The following is a 17310-nucleotide window of genomic DNA, read 5'->3' on the forward strand; positions in this document are numbered from 1 at the left end:
TTCCTTTAACGAGTGTGACGAGGCCGACGCGAACGATATACTGCTTTCTCGGGTACAGGCCCAGATCCCCGTGATTTGCGTGAAGAGGAGGCGGAGAAAAAGGCTGCCTTCTGAGAATTCGTAGGAGATCGAATAAACCCAAACTTCCTTCCATTCTGCTAGCAAATGTGCAATCTTTGGACAATAAAGTAGATGACCTACGCGGAAGATTAAACTACCAACGGGACATTCAAAACTGTAATATCTTATGCTTCTTAGAGACGTGGCTGAACGACGACACTATCAACATACAGCTGGCTGGTTATATGCTGCACCTGCAGGACAGAACAGCGGCGTCTGGTAAGACAAGGAGCGGCAGACTATGTATTTTTGTAAATATCAGCATGTTAAATGTGCAACCAGAGTAAAAAAAAACTCTGGACCCCCTTTACTCCACATACAGAGACGCATACAAAGCTCTCCCTCACCCTCCATTTGGAAAATCTGATCATAATTCTATCCTCCTGATTCCTGCTTACAAGTAAAAATTAAAGCAGGAAGCACCAGTGACTAGATCAATAAAAAAAGTGGTCAAATGAAGCAGATGCTAAGCTACAGGACTGTTTTGATAGCACAGACTTGAATATATTTCGGGATTCATCCGATGGCATTGAGGAGTACACCACATCTGTCATTGGCCTCATCAATAAGTACATCGATGACCTCGTCCCCACAGTGACCGTACGTACATACCCCAACCAGAAGCCATGGATTACAGGCAACATCCGCACTGAGCTAAAGGCTAGAGCTGCCGCTTTCAAGGAGTGGGACCCGGAAGCTAATAAGAAATCCCGCTATGTCCTCTGACAAACCATCAAACAGGCAAATCTTCAATACAGGGCTAAGATTGAATCGTACTACACCTGCTCTGACGCTCGTCGGATGTGGCAGGGCTTGCAAACCATTACAGACTACAAAGGGAAGCACAGCCGAGAGCTGCCCAGTGACACGAGCCTACCATACGAGCTAAACTACTTCTATGCTAGCTTCGAGACAAATAACACTTAAACATGCATGAGAGCACCAGCTGTTCTGGAAGACTGTGTGATCATGCTCTCCGCAGCCGATATGAACAAGACCTTTTAAACAGGTCAAAATTCACAAGGCCGCAGGGCCAGACGGATTACCAGGACGTGTACTGCGAGCATGCACCGACCAACTGGCAAGTGTCTTCACTGACATTTTCAACCTCTCCCTGTCCGAGTCTGTAATACCAACATGTTTTAAGCAGACCAAGAACACTAAGGTACCTGCCTGAATGACTACCGACCCGTAGCACTCACGTCTGTAGCCATGGAGTGCTTCAAAAGGCTGGTCATAGTTCACATCAACAACATTATCCCAGAAACCCTAGACCCACTCCAATGTGCATACCGCCCCAACAGATCCACAGATGATGCTGGGGCGTCTCTATTGCCCTTTTTGCAATCTCTACTGCCCTTTCCCACCTGGACAAAAAGGAACACCTATGTGAGAATGCTATTCATTGACTACAGTTCAGCGTTCAACACCATAGTGACCTCAAAGCTCATCAATAAGCTAAGGACCCTGGGACTAAACACCTCCCTCTGCAACTGGATCCTGGACTTCCTGATGAGCCGCCCTCAGGTGTTAAGGGTAGGTAACAACACATCTGCCACGCTGATCCTCAACACAGGGGCCCCTCAGGGTTGCGTGCTCAGTCCCCTCCTGTACTCCCTGTTCACTCATGACTGCACAGCCAGGCACGACTCCAACACCATCATAAAATTTGCCGATGACACAACAGTGGTAGGCCTGATCACCGACAATGACGAGACAGCCTGTAGGGAGGAGGTCAGAGACCTGGCCGGGTGGTGCCAGAACAACAACCTCTCCCTCAACATGATCAAGACAAAGGAGATGATCATGGACTACAGGAAAAAGAGGACCGAGCACGCCCCCATTCTCATCGACGGGGCTGCAGTGGAGAGGGTTGAGAGCTTCAAGTTCCTTGGTGTCCACATCACCAACAAACTAACATGGTCCAAGCACACCAATACAGTCGTGAAGAGGGCACGACAAAACCTTTTCCCCTCAGAAGACTGAAATGACTTGGCATGGGTCCTCAGATCCTCAAAAGGTTATACAGCTGCACCATCTAGAGCATCCTGAATGGTTGCATCACCGCCTGGTATGGCAGCTGCTCAGCCTCCGACCGCAAGGCACTACAGAGGGTAGTACGGATGGCCCAGTACATCACTAGGGCCAAGCTTCCTGCCATCCAGGACCTCTATACCAGGCGGTGTCAGAGGAAGGCCCTAAAAATTGTACGGCAAGCGGTACCAGAGCAACAAGTCTAGGTCCAAAAGGGTTCTTAACAGCTTCTACCCACAAGTCAGAAGACTCCTGAACACCTAATCAAATGGCTACCCAGACTATTTGCATTCCCATCTCTTTTACACCGCAGCTACAGTGGGGCAAAAAAGTATTTAGTCAGCCACCAATTGTGCAAGTTCTCCCACTTAAAAAGATGAGAGAGGCCTGTAATTTTCATCATAGGTACACTTCAACTATGACAGACAAAATTAGAAAACAAAATCCAGAAAATCACATTTTAGGATTTTTTATGAATTTATTTCACACACTGTTGCTGGTATTTTGGCCCATTCCTCCATGCAGATCTCCTCTAGAGCAGTGATGTTTTGGGGCTGTTGCTGGGCAACACGGACTTTCAACTCCCTCCAAAGATTTTCTATGGGGTTGAGATCTGGAGACTGGCTAGGCCACTCCAGGACCTTGAAATGCTTCTTACGAAGCCACTCCTTCGTTGCCCGGGCGGTGTGTTTGGGATCATTGTCATGCTGAAAGACCCAGCCACGTTTCATCTTCAATGCCCTTGCTGATGGAAGGAGGTTTTCACTCAAAATCTCACGATACATGGCCCATTCATTCTTTCCTTTACAAGGATCAGTCGTACTGGTCCCTTTGCAGAAAAACAGCCCCAAAGCATGATGTTTCCACCCCCATGCTTCACAGTAGGTATGGTGTTCTTTGGATGCAACTCAGCATTCTTTGTCCTCCAAACACGACGAGTTGAGTTTTTACCAAAAAGTTATATTTTGGTTTCATCTGACCATATGACATTCTCCCAATCTTCTTCTGGATCATCCAAATGCTCTCTAGCAAACTTGAGACGGGCCTGGACATGTACTGGCTTAAGCAGGGGGACACGTATGGCACTGCAGGATTTGAGTCCCTGGCGGCGTAGTATGTTACTGATGGTAGGCTTTGTTACTTTGGTCCCAGCTCTCTGCAGGTCATTCACTAAGTCCCCCCGTGTGGTTCTGGGATTTTTGCTCACCGTTCCTGTGATAATTTTGACCCCACGGGGTGAGATCTTGCGTGGAGCCCCAGATCGAGGGAGATTATCAGTGGTCTTGTATGTCTTCCATTTCCTAATAATTGCTCCCACAGTTTATTTCTTCAAACCAAGCTGCTTACCTATTGCAGATTCAGTCTTCCCAGCCTGGTGCAGGTCTACAATTTTGTTTCTGGTGTCCTTTGACAGCTCTTTGGTCTTGGCCATAGTGGAGTTTGGAGTGTGACTGTTTGAGGTTGTGGACAGGTGTCTTTTATACTGATAACAAGTTCAAACAGGTGCCATTAATACAGGTAACGAGTGGAGGACAGAGGAGCCTCTTAAAGAAGAAGTTACAGGTCTGTGAGAGCCAGAAATCTTGCTTGTGTGTAGGTGACCAAATACTTATTTTCCACCATAATTTGCAAATAAATTCATAAAAAATCCTACAATGTGATTTTCTGGATTTATTTTTCTCATTTTGTCTGTCATAGTTGAAGTGTACCTATGATGAAAATTACAGGCCTCTCTCATATTTTTAAGTGGGAGAACTTGCACAATTGGTGGCTGACTAAATACTTTTTTGCCCCACTGTACTCTCTGTTGTTATCATCTATGCATAGTCACTTTAATAACTCTACCTACATGTACATATTACCTCAACTAACCGGTGCCCCCGCACATTGACTCGGTACCCCCCTGTATATAATCTCGCCATTGTTATTTTACTGCTGCTCTTAAATTACTTGTTMGTTTTATTATCTGTATTTTTTTTTACTGCATTGTTGGTTAGGGGCTCGTAAGTAAGCATTTCACTGTTGTATTCCGCGCATGTGACTAATACAATTTGATTTGAAATTAAGTAAATCGTGTCATAATTCATCATGACTGACTCCCATGTGTTATGCACAGTTCTGAGCATAATCAGTGTGTTTGCAATACAGCAGGTTATCAACAGAGCTGTTACCCCCATAGAGGGTTAATGGCTAAGGTTTGTTGGGTGGGGATGGATGTAATGTAGCACTCAGCTCACTGCTGCATCAGTACAGTACGTACTTCTTCTGACATCCAGACAAATGCTTTTCTTCACGGGGGTGCATGATGTAGTACAGTGTGCTGCTGCTCTCACTCCATAAAAACACAGCAATACCTGATTTCTGGTGTGTGTTTGATATTGTTTGTTTGACTGGTGTTTTGTGCTTCAACACAATCATTCATTATCAGATATGGTGACTGAGAATGAATGTGTAATTGCACAGGTGCATTCAACCACCAGCCCCAATGAAATGTGCATTCACAAAGATGTGCTTAAGTGGGAACTACCCTAACCCGTTTTTTTTCCCTGGCAAGTGTTTTCAATCAAGCATTACAATAGCAATTACCCATTATTTGCTTTTCAAATGCATAGAGTGTTGCTTGGCAACAAACATGGAAATAAAGATGTTTCCATTTCATACAAAAAAGGAACAAGCAATTGAAATGACAGTTGTGACTACTTCACAACCAATGAAGGACTTCAGTTAAATGTCACCAGAATACCAAATCATAGTCCCAGCTTCATCATATAAGCCCACAGTGATGTGCCAAGCCATGTGCCAAGTTACCCTTTCAAGGTCCACAGAGAGCACAATGTTAACACTTTCAAGACACAAAATTCCTTCTGAATGACCACAAGCAGTTGGTTCACATGAACGGCACTTGAACTCACTTGTCAATGGTCAAACATTACATGGATGAGTTTGCACATCTCTTGCCATAATCTGTGAAAGGGATGAGTTTTACAATTGATATTAAATATTTCAGTGTGAGAAAAGGAACCCAACCTTGCAAACATTAGGATAAGCATACCACTTGCTGCCTTCTCTTCTGATATGCTAGATAGTTTGGTGGTAAATTACTGTAAATATAAAGTGTCTACTCATTCTTGCAAATCTCATGAAAACTACACACTGTATAATTGGTATACTTACTGAGTCAAATCCCAAATTTACTTTTGACCATTAGCATAAAAATGGCTTAGAGGGATTCAACAAATAACGGACAAGGTTATAGACCAGGTTACTCTCAAACAAAGAGAGAATTCATATTCCCATCCATTGCTGTCAAGCACTCACGATAGGAGAATAAATGCTATGAGCGAAATAATGTTCTAATAAACCTTCAAAGCATGTGTTTGTTGCTCTACAATCAAATAGCTTCAAGACTATTTCACTAAAATGTTTCTCTGCTACATTTTGCAGCACTACTTGAAATGTATTGGAATGGTACCAGTATTAATGTAAGCCAGTCCTAAGCCAGTCCTAATCGCTAAAGCTCTTGCAGGTGCATTTGATGGCATTTTTGTCAAAAGAACACTACAAAGCAATCCAATAAGGAGGGCCTTGCCTGGGGAAAAGTGCAGTTGAATCACTGAAACATTTTAATAAAATTAATGACAATAAAACCATTTCACCGGATCAAATTTAAGGTTGCGACTACCTTAGAAAATGTTCTAATTCTACCTGAGAGGGCGAGGGGAATGGTACATAAAGTGAGAGAACGAATGAGCCCTTTTCGGAATGTAGCCTACAGTACTTTTTGCAGGGTCATATTGAGGATTTGAAAAGGAATAAGGAGAAAGCAAGCCACTTCAACTTGCTGTTACAGTACTGCCAGAAACACTGTTTGGGCCCAATATAAAGTGTAAGTGTCACGTTCGCTGGAATAAATATCGGACCGAGGCGCAGCGGATGTTGAGTTCCACATAATTTAATGATAAAGTGAAACTTAGCAAAGACAAAAACAATTAAACAATAAACTAACCGTGACTACAGAGGTGCAACGTGCACTAACTCAAAACAATATCCCATAAAACACAGATGGAAAAAATGCTACTTAAATATGATCCCCAATTAGAGACAACGATTACCAGCTGTCTCCAATTGGGAATCATACCAATCACCAACATAGAAAAACAAAACTAGAACCCCACATAGAAATAATAAACTAGAATAACCCCCAGTCATGCCCTGACCTACTCTACCATAGAAAATAAGGGCTCTCTATGGTCAGGACGTGACAGTAAGTAAACTAATATAGCAAGTAAAACACTGGAATGGTAGATTTGCAGTGGAAGAATGTGCAAAGTAGAAATAGAAATAATGGGGTGTAAAGGAGCAAAATAAATAAATAAATACAGTAGGGGAAGAGGTAGTTGTTTGGGCTAAATTATAGAGGGGCTATGTACAGGTGCAGTAACCTTTTGCATCCCCGCAATGGTCCAAATGTGGAATCCGTGCCCTTGCCGATATCATGGACAGTAATGGTTTGAGAACATTCCAAGAATTGAAAGATGCACATTACCACTCCTTTTTTCTTTATTTACAACATAGCTGACCTATGAAGTTCCTTTGGAAACCCAACTACCGAACCATCCAATGATGGGATTTAGAAATAATTTAACTGGGCTCCCGAAAGGACTGATCTCTATAATATATATATATATATATATATACAGTGGGGAGAACAAGTATTTGATACACTGCCGATTTTGCAGGTTTTCCTACTTACAAAGCATGTAGAGGTCTGTCATTTCTGATCATTAGTACCACTTCAACTGTGAGAGACGGAATCTAAAACAAAAATCCAGAAAGTCACATTGTATGATTTTTAAGTAATTAATTTGCATTTTATTGCATGACATAAGATTTGACAAATCAGAAAAGCAGAACTTAATATTTGTACAGAAACCTTGTTTGCCATATGCAGAGATCATACGTTTCCTGAGTTCTTGACCAGGTTGCACACACTGCAGCAGGGATTTTGGCCCACTCCTCCATACAGACCTTCTCCAGATCCTTCAGGTTTTGGGGCTGTCGCTGGCAATACGGCACTTCAGCTCCCTCCAAAGAATTCTATGGGTCAGGTCTGGAGACTGGCTAGGCCACTCCAGGACCTTGAGATGCTTCTTACGGAGCCACTCCTTAGTTGCCCTGGCTGTGTGTTTGGTTGTTGTCATGCTGGAAGACCCAGCCATGACCCATCTTCAATGACTCTACTGAGGGAAGGAGGTTGTTGCCAAGATCTTGCGATACATGGCCCATCCATCCTCCCCTCAATACGGTGCAGTCGTCCTGTCCCCTTTGCAGAAAAAGCATCCCCAAAGGATGATGTTCCACCCCATGCTTCACGGTTGGGATGGTGTTCTTGGGGTTGTACTCATCCTTCTTCTTCCTCCAAACACGGCGAGTGGAGTTTAGACCAAAAAGCTCTATTTTTGTCTCATCAGTACACATGACTTCTCCCCATTCCTCCTCTGGATCATCCAGATGGTCAAACTTCAGATGGGCCTGGACATGCGCTGGCTTGAGCAGGGGGACCTTGCGTGCGCTGCAGGATTTTAATCCATGACGGCGTAGTGTGTTACTAATGGTTTTCTTTGAGACTGTGGTCCAGCTCTCTTCAGGTCATTGACCAGTCCTGCCATGTAGTTCCGGGCTGATCCCTCACCTTCCTCATGATCATTGATGCCCCATGAGGTGAGATCTTGCATGGACCCATGCAAAATATATACATCAAAGAAATGCATACAAAAAAACCCAACCCATTCCCCCCTCTGTCCCCAATCCACCCGCCTGCATCCTCCCTCCCACCCAGAAACAATGCCTCGTGCCTCCCAACCATAATTCTATTGTAATAACTTTTAATAGTAACTGTATCACATGGTAAACGGAAGGAGTGAGGTGGTTGCCATCTTGGGCCAACATTTGGGCCAACAGCAGTAATCTTTTCTGATTGAGAGATTCAAAGGGCTATCACTGTTAAAATGTATAAATTAATTGTTCGGATTACGGGATGCTATGGTAATATTTGTCCATATTCTGTTCCAGTTAAAGGGTTGTTCAGAGTCAATTAGATCTGTGGACCATACGTTTTTAAGGGCTAGCTCAGATATAATAAATTATACACTGTGCTCAAAAAAAATAAAGGGAACACTTAAACAACACAAGTAACTCAAGTCAATCACACTTCTGGAAATCAAACTGTCCACTTAGAAGCAACACTGATTGACAATAAATTCACATGCGTTGTGCAAATGGAATAGACAAAAGGTGGAAATTATAGGCAATTAGCAAGACACCCCCAAAAAAGGAGTGATTCTGCAGGTGGTGACCACAGACAACTTCTCAGTTCCTATTGCTTCCTCGGCTGATGTTTTGGTCACTTTGAATGCTGCCGTGCTCTCACTCTAGTGGTAGCATGAGACGGAGTCTACAACCCACACAAGTGGCTCAGGTAGTGCAGTTCATCCAGGGATGGCACATCAAGCGAGCTGTGGCAAAAAGGGTTGCTGTGTCTCGTCAGCGTAGTGTCCAGAGCATGGAGCGCTACCAGGAGACGCCAGTACATCAGGAGACGTGGAGGAGCCGTAGGAGGGCAACAACCCAGCAGCAGGACCGCTACCTCCGCCTTGTACAAGGAGCTGCACTGCCAGAGCCCTGCAAAAGACCTCCAGCAGCCACAAACTGTGCATGTGTCTGCGTCAAATGGTCAGAAACAGACTCCATGAGGTGGTATGAGGCCCGACGTCCACAGGTGGGGGTTGTGACTCACAGCCCAGCACCGTGCAGGACGTTTGGCATTTGCCAGGAGAACACCAAGATTGGCAAATTCGCCATGTGCGCCCTGTGCTCTTCACAGATGAAAGCAGGTTACACACTGAGCACATGCAGCACATTGCACAGACATTGACAGAGTACTGGAGAACGCCACGGAGAATGCTCTGCTGCGCAAGATCCCTCCAGCATGACCAGGTTTGGCAGGTGAGCCCTCAGCTCATGAGTTTGGGCGGTGGCATTTCTTTCGTGGGGCCGCACAGCCCTCCATGTGCTCGCCAGAGGGTATGCACTGACTCCATTACGGTACTCGAGATATATCCTCAGACCCCTTGCTGAACCATATGCTACACATGCACATTCTGTGCCTGCTGTGAGCGTCATTTGCAGGCTCTGCAGTGCACCTCCTTCACAAAGCGGAGTTAGCCGGTCCTCGCCTGCATGCGTGTAGTTGCCCTCCTCGCCTCCTCCACTTCTCACTACTGTACTGCCGTCTCCTGGTAGCGCCTCCATGCTCTTGGACACTACGCTGACAGCACACAGCAACACCTTTTTGCCACATGCTCGCCATTGATGTACCATCTGGATACACTGCACTACCTGAGCCACTTGGTGGTTGTAGACTCCGTCTCATGCGTACACACTAGGAGTGAGAGCCACCAGCCCAGCATATCAACAAAGTGACCAAAACATCGAAGCCAGGAAGCCATAGGAACTGAGAAGTGGTCTGTGGTCACCACCTGCAGAATCACTCCTTTTTTGGGGGTGTCTTGCTAATTGCCTATAATTTCCACATTTTGTCTATTCCATTTGCACAACAGCATGAGACATTTATTGTCAATCAGTGTTGCTTCCTAAGTGGACAGTTTGATTTCATAGAAGTGTGATTGACTTGGAGTTACATTGTGTTGTTTAAGTGTTCCCTTTATTTTTTTGAGCAGTGTATATACACACACATAGGACCAACTTTACAAAATACAGCCMAAAAATACAATGAGATATAGCAGAATGTCTGCGAGTTAAAAATCTCTCTCCACTGTTACTATGACGCATTGTATTTCAATCTTGCTTGTATTGATATTCCGTCACATTCCATTTGCCCATACCGCCTACCAATAACACGGGTACTACTTTGTTCCTTTTTAAAAATGATGGACTAAGTTCTTCTATAGGAGTTTATTTTGATCCGGTGTGAATGAAAAGAACTCACCCCAAGTCAGTAAGCTCATGACTTGAGGTGTCCTAAATCTCATTTATTATAATAGGCCAAATATAAGCACCCATTTAAGTCAAATAAAGCTGAGATCTCACCAGATGATACTTTTAGTACCATCAGATGGTCCGGAAATGGAGACAGCGATGAGATGGGTGATGGAAAAGGAAATTCAATTGAAAAAGCTTAGCTTACAATTTGGGGCCTAAAATGATTTTAAATCATTTCTCGATGAGGACTGCATATTATTACCTGGATTTAGGATAATCATAGCGCTACAGAAATGCAATAATATGGTTCCTTATTGATTTATGTTGTGTTAGTGCTACCCCTCCCCTGTTCATCTGAGGGAGAACTGAATGATGAGTTGAAACAGAAACCCTCTATTTGTCCAGATGATATAATAGAGCTGTAGACCCAGTAGCTGTATATACAGTAGACCCAGTAGCTGTATATACAGTTGACCCAGTAGCTGTATACACAGTAGACCCAGTAGCTGTATATACAGTTGACCCAGTAGCTGTATACACAGTAGCTGTATACACAGTAGACCCAGTAACTGTATATACAGTAGACCCAGTAGCTGTATACACAGTATACCCAGTAGCTGTATACACAGTAGACCCAGTAGCTGTATATACAGTTGACCCAGTAGCTGTATATACAGTTGACCCAGTAGCTGTATATACAGTAGACCCAGTAGNTGTATACACAGTAGACCCAGTAGCTGTATATACAGTTGACCCAGTAGCTGTATATACAGTTGACCCAGTAGCTGTATATACAGTAGACCCAGTAGATCTTGATTGAAAACAGCAGAGGTGTATTTGGAGGGCGAGATAGTTAGGATGACATCTATGAGGGTGCCCGTGTTTACGGATTTGGAGTTGTACCTGGTAGGTTCATTGATAATTTGTGTGAGATTGAGGGCATCAAGCTTAGATTGTAGGATGGCCGGGGTGTTAAGCATGTCCCAGTTTAGGTCACCTAGTAGCACGAGCTCAGAAGATAGATGGGGGGCAATCAATTCACATATGGTATCGAGGGCACAGCTGGGGGCAGAGGGAGGTCTATAGCAAGCGGCAACAGTGAGAGACTTGTTTCTGGAAAGGTGAATTTTTTTAAGTAAAACCTTGAATTGTTTGGGTACAGACTTGGATAGTAATACAGAACTCCACAGGCTATCTTTGCAGTAGATTGCAACACCGCCCCCTTTGGCAGTTCTATCTTGGCGGAAAATGTTGTAGTTAGYGATGGAGATTTCAGGGTTTTTGGTGGTTTTCCTAAGCCAGGATTCAGACACAGCTAAGACATCCGGGTTGGCAGTGTGCTAAAGCAGTGAGTAAAACAAACTTAGGGAGTAGGCTTCTAATGTTAACATGCATGAAACCAAGGCTTTTACGATTACAGAAGTCAACAAATGAGAGCACCTGGGGCGTGGGTGTGGGGCTAGGCACTGCAGGACCTGGATTAACCTTTACATCACCAGAGGAACAGAGGAGAAGTAGGATAAGGGTACGGCTAAATGCTATACGAACCGGCCGTCTAGCACGTTCGGAACAGAGTAAAAGGAGCAGTTTTCTGGGCTCGATAGCATAGATTCAAGGCATAGTGTACAGACAAAGGTAAGGTAGGATGTGAGTACATTGGAGGTAAACCTAGGCATTGAGTAATGATGAGAGAGATATAATCTCTAGAGACGTTTAAACCAGGTGATGTCATCGCATATGTAGGAGGTGGAACAACATGGTTGGTTAAGGCATATTGAGCAGGGCTAGAGGCTCTACAGTGAAATAAGACAGTAATCACTAACCAGGACAGTAATGGACGAGGCATATTGAYATTAGAGAGAGGCATGYGTAGCCAAGTGAACATATGGGTCCAGTGAGTGGTTGGGCTGACTGGGGACACGGCGATTCAGACAGTTTGAAGCGCAGACTGAAGGATATCAAGGATCTGGAAGGGTGCTGTAAGGAGGAATGGTCTAATATCCCTCCCAATGTGTTCTCTAACTAATAAAACATTTTAGAAAAAGGCTCAGTGCCATTAACAACGCAAGGTGAAGTATTGAAAAGGTTTTCAGGAGGGGTATCAATAATTTTGAACCATACATATTTGAGAGCAAAAAAGTATTACTTGTTAAACAAAATATCTTTCTCTGAGCAGCTGTATTAGTATAAAATGATACAATTTACCTATTTTTTTGGAGCATACAATATAGCTCAGTATTTCAATTATTTGTTTTGTACAGTAATCTTTATCAAGGGTGTCAATACTTTTGAACCCCGCTATATGTATCACATGTACCAGAGTAGCTGTCATCAATGACAAAACATTTTAAAGTAAAATAATGCTCATCTTGGTCACAGTGTAAATGTTTTTACATCAGAATTTCTCAAACAAATATTCCATAAATCATTTAGTCAGTTGTCAAAAACTACATAATAATCAGAACTTACTATTGGTTAGGTTACACAACTACAACACACACAATGGCAATGCTATTGGGAGTTGCTGCCAAGGGCACATGCAGTATGTAATCCAATATCTACATTGTTATGAGCTCCTCTGTAGTTCAGTTGGTAGAGCATGGCACTTGCAACACCAGGATAGTGGGTTTGATTGCCGGGAACCCCCACACGTAAAATGTATGCACACATGACTCTAAGTTGCTTTGGATAAAAGTGTCTGCTACTTTGCATATATACAGTGCATTCGGAAAGTATTCAGACCCCTTGAATTTTCCACATTTGCTACCTTACAGCCTTATTATAACATTGATTAAATCATTTTTTCCCCCTCATCAATCTACACACAATACCCCATAATGACAAAGCAAAAACATTTTTTTGAATATTTTGCAAATATATTAAAACATTTACATAAGTATTCAGACACTTTACTTAGTACTTTGTTGAAGCACCTTTGGCAGCGAATACAGCCTTGAGTCTTCTTGGGTATGATGCTACAAGCTTGGTACACTTGTATTTGGGGAGTTTCTCCATTCTTCTCTGCAGATCCTCTCAAGCTCTGTCAGGTTGGATGGGGAGCGTCGCTCCACAGCTATTTTCAATTCTCTCCAGAAATGTTAGATTGGGTTCAAGTCCGGGCTCTTGCTGGGCCACTCAAGGACATTCAGAGACTTGTCCCGAAACCACTCCTGTGTTGTCTTGGCTGTGTGCTTAGGGTTGTTGTCCTGTTGGTAGATGAACCTTCGCCCCAGTCTGAGGTCCTGAGCACTCTGAAGCAGGTTTTTTATCAAGAATCTCTCTGTACTTTGCTCCGTTCATCTTTCCTTCAATACCGACTAGTCTCCCAGTCCCTGAAAAACATCCCTATAGCATGATGCTGCCACCACCATGCTTCACCGTAGGGATGGTGCCATGTTTCCTCCAGATGTGACGCTTGGCATTCAGGCCAAAGACTTCAATCTTAGTTTCATCAGACCAGAGGATCTTGTTTCTCATGGTCTGAGAGTCTTTAGGTGCCTTTTGGCAAACTCCAAGTGGGCTCTAATGTGCCTTTTACTGAGTAGTGGCTTCCGTCTGGCCACTCTACCATAAAGGCCTGATTGGTGGAGTGCTGCAGAGATGGTTGTCCTTCTGGAAGGTTCTCCCATCTCCACAGAGGAACTCAAGGAACTCACTCTGTCAGAGTGACCATTGGGTTCTTGGTCACTTCCCTGACCAAGGCCCTTCTCCCCCGATTGCTCAGTTTGGCCTGGGGGCCAGCTCTGGGAAGAGTATTGGTGGTTCCAAACTTCTTCCATTTAAGAGTGATGGAGGCCASTGAGTTCTTGGGAACCTTCAATGCTGTACACATTTTCTGCTAACCCTTCCCCAGATCTGTTCCTCGACACAATCCTTTCTCTGAGCTTTGTGGACAATTCCTCCGACCTCATGGCTTGGTTTTGCTCTGACATGACACTCAACTGTGGGACCATACATTGACAGGTGTGTGCCTTTCCAAATCATATTCAATCAATTGAATTAGGTGGACTCCAATCAAGTTGTAGAAATATCTCAATGATTATCAATGGAAACAGGATGCACCTGAGCASAATTTCAAGTCTCATAGCAAAGGGTCTGAATACTTATGTAAATAAGGTATTTCTAAAAATCTCTTTTCGCTTTGTCATTATGTGGTATTGTGTGTAAATAAAAAATTATTTAATCAATTTTAGAATATGGCTGTAACAATATGTGGAGAAAGGGAAGGGTTCTGAATGCTTTCCAAATGCACTGTATATAGCACTGTTGATTTGATGATGTTAAAGTTGAAATGGTGCTGGAATAGCGGAGGCAATGCTCCTTAGTGCTGACTTGCGGTAACTCTGTGGTTCTAAATCAGTAGTTGTTTCGTAAACTGTTGAAAACAACTTGCTTGACCATGCTGCAGATCATATAATTGTTATTTACATGCAATATTTGCTTTGTGGACTTCACCGGAAGATAAAAAATACTGTTTTCATTTTGKCATTATGGGGTAATGTGTGTAGATTGATATTCTGCACCTCATGAACAGAGTATTTTAAGAAATGTCTGTATCACCGCCTGAGGTTTCAGTGTTTACTGCTTTTAAAGTATATGGGAAAAGTCATGTATCATTCCTTCTCTTCACAGAAACCACAGCTTAAAGGAATGAAAGATATTGTCTGCAAGGCATCCATCTTCCACTCACCTTGTCGTTTACCAAGGCCACTAGAGTTGCCTGAACTACAACCAATGATTTTCTTACAGTAGCCTACCATGTACAAATAATATCATTACACCTAGCCATTGTTAAATTATCTATAAGATGTTATTGATGTGACCATCATGTCCAATTCTGGATTCCCCTTTAGGCTTTGGATCACCTTTAAACATGTACAACTTTCAGCACAGCGACACCATGGCAGGTCCAGTGTGAGTTACTGTACCTTGTCTGTAACACAAGCGGCAAAGCTTTGGTTTTATTCTAAAGTTACTGTGACAATCAATTTCTACACTCAACAGTAGCCTTATGTGGATCTTGAGAGCACAATAGGACAATACAAAAACAAATTTGTCCACTTCTGCCTCTATGGGGACAGTAAATTAGTTAATTTCCCTGAAGAAAGATATTAGGTATTCCTCTCAAGCCTCAATTAATATAGAAACTACATAGCTAAAACCATTGAAATCCAAACTCTGTTTAGTCTGGAAAAGAACACAACATAAACCCAGAGAGATGACGCACAACAAATCCCAAACCAGATAACCAGACATGATTTGAAGAGACTCACGGTACTGAAGTTCCATGGGTAACACTCCGATCCCCGGAACGTGCACTGCAGCAGCATGTCACTGATATCATGGCCCGTGCGGTTGTAGAAGTCTGTCATGTTGAACTGCTTGGGCTTGAAGTTGAGGAAGTTGGCCTTATCCTTGAGGGCGGCCAGCACCTCAGGCTCAGCCAGATGAGTGTTGGCTATCTGGTAGTTGGAGTTCAGGAGGGCCAGGAGCTCCCCCACGTGATACAGGTCGTTCCTGGTGATCTGGGAGAAGCGGAACTCATTGAGGTTGCAGAAGGTCACAGCAGGGAAGGTGAGGTTGGGCGCCGCCACCTCATCCAGTTTAGTGACGTGAGGATACTCAAAGTAGTAGGACACGCGGTCCATGCACACCAGCATAAGCAAGGCCAACGAGCCCAGGAAGGAGAGCGTCCACAGGAAGCGGCGAAACGTCATGTGCCCGTAGGCAAAGATGTGGCTCATGCCATGTAGAGTGGACATGTTGGCGAAGGCTTGCAGGTTTGAAGGCCGGATGCTCTCGATGCTTTCCTCGGAGTCCCCCTTCATGGTTGCAGTTTGGGTGAGTGATCCTCAACAAGAACTTCAGGTTAGAGAGACTTGCTTAGCAACAGAATGTAGCATAAACCAACCGGTCGCCAGTGCTTTGGCTCGGCAGCCTGTGGCTTTTATTCCAACAATAAGCGGCAAGCGGAAAATTCTAACCACTATCTTAAAATGGTTGGCAGATGCTTTTAAAATGTCTCTTCCAGTGGGTGTCAGTTCTTCCATGTAGTCCCAGGTCCCCCCTTTTCTTTCAGGCTCCTCTTCTATTCTCTCTCTCTCTCTCTGTAGCGCTCTCTCTCTCGCTCCCGCTCAGCTGTCTTTGTAGCAGAACCAAACAATGAGCTCCAGAAACACCCACTTTTACCCAAAAGGGAATGCCTTCTGAGCAGTGTGAAATGGACAATGAAAAGAACAACCGGGAGAAAACAGCAGACGGGCGTGAGGGAGAGGGAGAGGAAAGGGAGAGATGGGGATTGGTAATGAAAAGGGCTGCGTAGGGCTGAAGAGGGGTTCAGCCTCAACAGTCAATGGGACCCTTCCTCCTCCAATTGGCATGAACGCCACTACATCGCGGTGATAATGGGATGCAATGAATTTGTGAATGGGGGGAAAGAATAAAGAGAGGGAGAGAGAGAGAGAGCAATGGCCCCCTATCCCTCACTGCCACCTTCCTTTTCTTTCTTTTCTCTCTCTGTCACTCTTCTCTCTTTTCCCCAGATAAAAATGATGAGGGGGGTCATTGACTTCCCACTAACCCACCTCTCCTGTGTGGTTTACAGACAAGCCCAGTGTTTGTAGGTAGCCTCCACGGTATCTACCTTGTTTCGCTCTCATCCACAATTAGCAGGGAAGCCCATGCACCTCTTGATGCCAGTCTAGCCTCTAAAACCTGCTCAACACCACTAGCTTTTCTCCCGATCTCAACATACAGGTTTATATTCTGCGGTCTGCCAGCCTTTTCCTCTCTTTTGCGAGCTCGCTTGCTTGCTGCTGTTGCTCCCTCCCACCACTCTCTCTCTCGCTCACTCTCTTTCTCCCCCCGCCCCCGCTCTCGCTCCCTACCTCTTTAGTAGTCAGGATTCATCCTTCTGCCGAATGGCTGCTTTGGCTGAGTTTCTGTGTGCACAGGGGGAGTCTCTCACTCTGTGCTGCTGCTAACTTCACTGTGTTATGGTTTTCTAATGCATTCTAACAGTCTGCGTTTGTCATCTGTGATCAAGTGATAGCTCCTACTGTGTTATGGGAATGCCACAGGTTGCATGTTGATATGGATGTAAAATGCATAACCACAAAGAGAATGAATTATCTGTAGTGGAGATGTGGTTGCAAG

At 44.1% G+C, this 17310-nt stretch overlaps 1 protein-coding gene across 2 annotated transcripts in view; it reads right to left on the reverse strand.

Moving 5' to 3' along the window:
• LOC111979413 (acid-sensing ion channel 1C) overlaps positions 1-16991 on the reverse strand; it is a 193415-nt gene extending 176424 nt beyond the window's left edge. For both annotated transcript variants that reach the window (XM_024009931.2, XM_024009933.2), the window contains exon 1: positions 15429-16991. In XM_024009931.2, coding sequence (XP_023865699.1) covers positions 15429-15983 — 555 coding nt within the window. In that variant the 5' untranslated portion in view covers positions 15984-16991. The remainder of the gene's footprint in view (positions 1-15428) is intronic.
• Between the last annotated feature and the right edge of the window lie 319 nt (positions 16992-17310).

This window comes from Salvelinus sp. IW2-2015, linkage group LG19 (genome assembly GCF_002910315.2).
Source record: "Salvelinus sp. IW2-2015 linkage group LG19, ASM291031v2, whole genome shotgun sequence".
Classification (NCBI taxonomy): Eukaryota; Metazoa; Chordata; class Actinopteri; order Salmoniformes; family Salmonidae; genus Salvelinus; species Salvelinus sp. IW2-2015.